General features: G+C 48.9%; 1 protein-coding gene across 1 annotated transcript; it reads right to left on the bottom strand.

Annotated features, from left to right (window-relative positions):
* LOC105061009 (F-box protein GID2) lies at positions 1–984 on the bottom strand. Its single transcript, XM_010944919.3, has one exon. The coding sequence runs from the start codon at positions 784–786 to the stop codon at positions 214–216; it is 573 nt and encodes a 190-aa protein (XP_010943221.3). The 5' UTR covers positions 787–984; the 3' UTR covers positions 1–213.
* Between the last annotated feature and the right edge of the window lie 6,291 nt (positions 985–7,275).

Raw genomic sequence — 7,275 nt, 5'->3', positions numbered from 1 at the left:
GAAGAGAAAACGTAGAAGAAATTCTATTATCAGTCCATAAATTTTACATATAATTAGAAACAAAGTGAGCAAATCTCTGAAGCACACCACAACAACAGCAGCAGCAGTACATAAAAATAACAATAAGATCGAAAATTAGAAATTAGAAGAGGAGGTAAAAAGGGGGGCCAAAAAAGAAAAAAAAAAAATATATGGAGGAGGCGACGAGATCCATCAAGACCCGCCTCCTCCCCGCTTGTAGTTGGGGTTCATCTTCTCGAAGTAGCCGATGGAGAGGAGGGAGAGGGAGAGCTGCACCTCGTCCTTCCCCCATCGCGCCGGCAGGAGGGACCGACGCGGTGGCGTGAGGGGGGTGGCGGCGGTCGCCGGGAGTGGGAACGTCGGGAGGGCGGCCGGGCGGCGGAGGGAGGGGTGCAGGAGGGGGAGCAGGTAGAGGGAGTGGAGGCGGCGGAAGCCCCCGAGGGCGAGCACCACCGACCGGAGCTGCTGGTTGCCGCACCCGATGTTGGCCCAGTGGCGGACGCACACCGCCTCCCAGAGCCGCTCGTCCTCCGCCAGTCTCCGCCACCGCCGGCACACGCACGCCGCCGCAGCCAGCGTCCTCGCATCCGCCCGCTTCAGCACCTCGAACACCAGGTCCTCCCCCAGCTCCGCCACCAACACCTCCTCCTCCTCCTCCTCCTCCGCCACCGCCGCGTCCTTTTCGCCCTTCCGCTTCTTCTTCGCCTCTTCCACAACGATCCGGGAATCTCCGCCGTCGTATCCGTCGATCGAACGCCTCTTCATCCCTCCTCCGTCGAGCACCTCCTTGGGGGAACGGGATTGGGCCGAAGGGATTTCGATCTGGAAAAGGGAATCCTTTGTTCTTCTCGCGTCCCAGCCACGGGGCTTTAAAGAAGGCTTTACTTAATCACGGGCTTTCCGGGAAACACTTACGAAACCAGGCATGGAGATTGGGGGTAATAACGGGAGTGCCCGGCGGTTTGGCTTCTTCCTCCTCCTGACGACAACAAGCCGAAGCAAAATAAATGCGCCTGGGTGGTATTCCTCCTTTTATTTATTTATTTATTTGTTTCCGAAAAAGAAAAAATGTGGGTGCGAATGACCACAGCCCCACCGCTTGGGCCAGTTGGCTTTTTATGGAGAGCATGTGGGTGACGCCTGAGGAGGCCACGTGACGCTTTCTTGTCTCCATGTTGCAGGGAAATCCGTACTGGCGGAGCCATGTAATTTACTAAAAACTAAGGTTATGTAGGCCAAAATCAACGAAACTTTTTGCGGCCGACACCCAATTTCTCCTTTTTCTTTTGTTTAAATGAACAGTACGAAGATATCGTTCATTAGATAGCTATAATTGAAATTTGAGCCCCACCCCTTTGGGGTACGAATGGACTATACGGGATCGCACTGGCAACCTCATGCTGCTGCGGAACTCTCGCTAAAACCATAGCACTTTTGTTGTATTAGATCACCCCATGCTTGATGCCAATACACGTGTCCTTTGTTCAATGGGTTACCGCAAAGGCGTGCCGAGTCGGTTTCTCAGATCTGTCGTTTATTGTGGTGGCACATTGAGGCTGAAATGGAAAGAGGCGTGAGGAGGCACTCATTATTGGTTTTGCTTGGTGTATATATTATATTTTAATGGATATGAGTATGTGTTATAATCGTTGATTTGTGGAGAGTTTCCTGAGAATTTGATAGATAATCGGTTTCAACAGGATCTGGTTGCATTTGATTATTATTTTTTTTATTTATTATTATTTTTTTATCTTTTTCATGATAGATGACCGTCCTCCCCCATCCCCATCCACTCTCGGCCCATGCCGGTGGCCTTGGTGGCGGCAAAGGCATTGACGATGACATCTTCAAGAATATTAGATCCATGGGAGAGATTATCATCTCGGGTGTTCAGGAAGATGATCAAGCTTCGAGTAGAGTCGATGGAGGCTGCAGTAGCGAGCTTCTTAATTTTGGAATCATCAGTCAATAAGCCTGTATCATTACAAGATTTTAGTTTTTCAATGGCATTGTCGCCATATTTTGGTGATGGGTAACCATCCGAGCTTGTGGTCAATGATGGGATGAGTTGGGTGTTCATCAAGAATTCTAAATGAGTAATACCTTTGACCTGTAATTAAAAGTCTACGTATCCAAAAAATTTTAATAAAAATTTTTCGAATACTTAAATTAATCAAAATTTTAGAACAGTAAAAAATAACAAAAAAAAGATAATGAGAGAAAAATTTTTTATGTTCAAAAATACTTACCTAAAGATCTCCGGCCCCTCCCGTGCATAGAGGAAGGTTGGACCTACTATTATCTCAAATATTAGGGGTGCATTTAATATTTGAGTGGACCAAAATTATTGATAATTATTAAATTCATGATTATCCATTGTAGGTGGTAATTATTAAATTCATGATTATTCATTGTAGGCAATTATTATACCCACTATGAGCCATAATAAATAGTTATTTTGCCCATGAAGTTGGATTTATTATATTTTAATAATGATAATATAGAAAATAGTTTGACAAATTCTATCAAAACCATTATAAAACATGTCATTGGCACGTATCCGAACTTGAGATCGGTACCATACTAAAAAAAATTGGATTTAAGATCCAAAAAAATAGGACGGTATATGATCGAGATTGTAGAATTTCTACGTACCCGTAACAAGTGGCTAAAAAATCATCACTAAAATACCTGAATATCACCACTAAAACTATTATGATTGCTAGTAAAATAATTATTACTAATAATTTTAGTAACAATTTATACCTTATCGTCGTAAATGATCATATTATATATGGCGACTGGGTGCCATCACTTAAATAATTAATGATGATAATTATTGCCACTATAAATTATACTTTTTATGATAACGCTATATGCCACTAATGGACTAATTTATTAGTGATGATATTTTTGTCACTAAATATGAAACTAAATATGGCAATCTATTGGTGCTACTAAAACTCAATTTGTGTTGCCATCAAAGGTATGCTTTCTAGTGACATCGAGGATTAGCATCACAATAAAAAAATTATAACATTAATGAATAGCCATCTGAATCTTTATCATTCATTGTAAATAGAATTTATTTTATCGGTATACAAAATAACCATGTGCAACTTATGGAAACTATATCATTCACATAATTAAAATCCATTTATACAAAATCAAAATATACGTTATCTAATAAAACTGTTATTCCAAATACGCACATGTCCGTCTCTTAAACATTTATAATACAATTTTAAATCTAAATTAATGTCCTATAAGAGTCAAAAACCATTCATACAATATCCATATTCATAGCGGGACCTTCTTACCAGGTGCATAAGGGCAGCACCATCGCAATGAAGATGATGACCAGAACCCCTGCTTCACCTCCTCCTCCAACAATGACGACATCGGCTCTTAGCACCCCATCCTCAACCCCTTCCCTACTTCAACTCCTCCTACGATTCCCACAAGGACCTCCATCTCTTCAACATCCAAGCCATGATCTTGGTCACCTCCGTCGGCGACCCCACATGCCATGGACTTCACCTGCAACATCCATGCTCAGTTCACCCACGCTTTAGCATCAGCCTTGGCCACCCCAAGTCCTTCTCGTAGCCCTGCTTAGCCGCTTCTAGAGGGGAACTATTTAAGCCAAAGTAGTTTGGAAACGTGGCAGATCGAGACGGCAAAGGTGCACCAGAGCTGTCCCTTTTCCTTTTAATCACGACACTTTCTATCAATATTTTTTTTAGAGAGGGAAGAGCCGAGCAACCAAATAATACAGCCCGTATCGGGCACAAGCATAGATACACTTGATAGAAGACCAATGAAAAATTTTTTGTGCATTATTAAATACGCACATCATTCGTAGTGATTGACTCATACACGAGATCGAGATACGATATATATATATATATATAAAAAATTTTCTTTCAGTCTCATACATGAGTCAATCATTGCGGACAGTGCATGCGGTTCTGCATCGTCCATGGTGTACAAAAATTTTCTCAAGATCTATACTAAGGACGGTAATTTATAATCCAACCTATCAATTTGATCTATAAACGATCTGTTAAGATTTGACGCCTCGAGATTCAGCCTACATTGAGCCCACAGCGAGGTTCGCGGCGAAAAACGGAGTCCAACGAGACCAAGATCACCTGAATCGGAGTTCGGATGGAGGAGATACGAGCTATTGAAGTCGGCACGAGAATCGAGACGGCGGAGGACCGTCGGCGATCGGCGGCGGCGGCGCGGGGGACGCGCATCCCAGGCCCGCGTGGGATGCGGGACCCAGGCCCGTATGGGACGCGCGACCCAGGCCCAGGCTCGCGCGGGACGCGCGACCCAGGCCTGCTGGCCCCTTGCCCCGGTCCACCGTGGACCGAATGGTCCACGGCGCGGTCTGTGGACCGCGTGGGCGTTTCCCACGCATTTCTCACGGTCCACGGCACTATTCCGTGGACCGGAGCGCGATCTAAGGGCCGAGGAGGCTCTCGGTCTTGATTCGACGGTCCAGGAGGTTTTTTGGTTTTGTTTAGGACTCCTAATCCCTCTCTAATCAAGTTTTAAACTAGGTTTAAGCCTTTAAAAGGCCCTGTGAGGTAACAGAGAGGGTGTGGGTTCGGTTTCTCGCCGCCGTACGAACCAGGGGAGAGAGAGAGGCTAGGGCGTTGAGAGAGAAGGAGCAGGAGGCTCCTGGACAGCGGTCGCCAGGCTCTTCAGGGGTTCAGGGGGGTCTTCAAGAGAGAGAGAGCTTTTGTGAGAGGAACTTCAGGTGAGAGAGAATTGGGTGTACAAGGGTTGAGGGTGAGGTCTCCTCTTGTAAAATTTTCTTTTCATAGTGAAGTCTGCATGCCCCGAGGAGGCGAGCCCTTTTGTGGCTGATCCACGTATTTTGATTGTTTTTTCTTTTATTTTGTTTCTTCTTTCTTCCTGCTGCATCACGTGGTACTGAAAGAATCTTGGGAGGTGGTGTCCTGGCCAGACATCCACCCAACAAGTGATATCAGAGCAAGGCGGTACAAGGATGCAGATTGCAGTGGTGGTGAGCAAGACTGAAGATGGAGAAAACAGGAACAATCAAGATAGAGATCAACAAGTTCGATGGTAAGAGCAATTTCTCCTTGTGGCAGGCAAGGGTGAAAGACGTGCTCATCCAACAGGGGTTGATCGATGCTCTCTTGTGCGATGAGAAGCCGACCACCATGGAGGTGCGGGATTGGAAACGGCTACAGATGCAGGCGGTGAGTACCATCCGTATGTACCTGGCGGATGAGGTGGTGATCCATGTACTGAGCGAGACTTCCCCGACGGTGCTGTGGTCGAAGCTCGAGGAGTTGTACATGGCGAAGTCTCTCACCAACACTCTTTTCCTCTGGAGGCAGTTTTACCAATTGCGGATGACTGAGGGACAGAGCGTGCAGGAGCATTTGAGCCACTTCCAGAAGATCTTCACCGACCTTCTCAGCGTTGGCGAGAACGTTGAGAAGAAGACCAGGGCGCTGGTTTTGCTGGCGTCGCTTCCTTCTTCGTACGAGTCCTTGGTGACTGCTCTTCTAGTGGGGAAGAGCACTATCAAGATGGACGAGGTCACCGCGGCGATACTCCAGAACGAGGTTCTCAGGAGAGAGAACCCAGCTTCGAGCTCAGGTGGCAGTAGCTCAGCTTTGGTGGCTTCTGGAGGAGCAGGAGGCGGTAGACGGAGCGACAGGAGATCGCAACGAGGGCGGTCTAAGTCCAGGAGGGACTTGAGCAAAACCAAGTGTTACCGGTGTGAAGAGTTGGGGCATCTAGCCAGAGATTGCCCTCAACTGAAAAATCGGACGGTGGCTGCTGTTGCGACGGCCGGCAGCGATTCAGATGGAGATGTCCTAGAGATATCTGACGAGGTATCTACTTCTTCCCAGCAGTGGATATTAGATTCTGCATGCCCCTATCATGTGTGTTGCTGAGAAGAGCAGTTTGACTCCCTGGAGAACAGTGAGGGCACTGTATATCTGTCGGATGGATCGAGCTGTGCGATCAGAGGCATTGGGACGGTCAGCTGGAGGACACATGACGGTGCAGTGAGGAGATTGGGGGAGGTCCGATACATACCCGATTTCAGGCGGAATCTTATCTCACTTAGCAGACTGGATTCGAGAGGCTACAGGACGGTAGCTGGTGGAGGAATCCTGAGGGTGCTACGCGGCAATAGGATTGTGCTGGAGGGGAAGAAGGGGAGCAGAGGACATTATTACCTGGCAGGGAGCCCAGTGCGAGGTGGAGCATCGGGAGCCAAGTGGAGCCCAGAGCGAGGTGGAGCTCCAAGAGGCGGATCGGGTACGAGACAGGAGACTCGGGAGGACGAGAGGTGACGTCGCAAGGTAAGATTCCTATTACCGCAGGATGATGCCCCGAGCAGGTCTCAGGTCAGGAGGAGCACAGCATACGACGGAGATGGGATCGAGCAGCTTGGCTCGACTCCCATGTTTGCCCATCCATGATCAGCAGGCGATTGCCCCAGGGCATGGGGGCGAGGAGATCCAGAAACTCTCGGAGTTTGGAGGAGGCCGAATATCGAGTCGAGGTGGAGATTGTTAGGATTTGATGCCTCGAGATTCAGCCCATATTGAGCCCACAGCGAGGTTCGCGGCAAAAAACGGAGTCCAACGAGACCAAGATCACCTGAATCGGAGCTCGGATGGAGGAGATACGAGCTTTTGAAGTCGGCACGAGAATCGAGGCGACGGAGGACCGCCAGCGATCGGCGGCGGGCGGCAGCGGCGCGACCGCAGGCGGCGGCGCATGGGACGCGCGTCCCAGGCCCGCGTGGGATGTGGGACCCAGGCCCGCATGGGACGCGCGACCCAGGCCCAGGCTCGCGCGGGACGCGCGACCCAGGCCTGCTGGCCCCTTGCCCCGGTCCACCGTGGACCGGATGGTCCACGGCGCGGTCTGTGGACCGCGTGGGTGTTTCCCACGCGTTTCTCACGGTCCACGACACTATTCTGTGGACCGGAGCGCGATCTAAGGGCCGAGGAGGCTCTCGGTCTTGATCCGACGGTCCAGGAGGTTTTTTCGCTTTGTTTAGGACTCCTAATCCCTCTCTAATCAAGTTTTAAACTAGGTTTAAGCCTTTAAAAGGCCCTGTGAGGTAACAGAGAGGGTGTGGGTTCGGTTTCTCGCCGCCGTACGAACCAGGGGAGAGAGAGAGGCTAGGGCGCTGAGAGAGAAGGAGCAGGAGGCTCCTGGACAGCGGTCGCCAGGCTCTTCAGG

Source organism: Elaeis guineensis, chromosome 1 (genome assembly GCF_000442705.2).
Source record: "Elaeis guineensis isolate ETL-2024a chromosome 1, EG11, whole genome shotgun sequence".
Lineage (NCBI taxonomy): Eukaryota > Viridiplantae > Streptophyta > Magnoliopsida > Arecales > Arecaceae > Elaeis > Elaeis guineensis.
Note: the sequence above shows the minus strand (reverse complement) of the source record. Positions and strands in the feature narration are given on the sequence as shown.

Excerpts from the sequence above, each read along its gene's own strand:
- LOC105061009 (XM_010944919.3), bottom strand. The coding sequence starts at position 786 with ATGAAGAGGCGTTCGATCGACGGATACGACGGCGGAGATTCCCGGATC.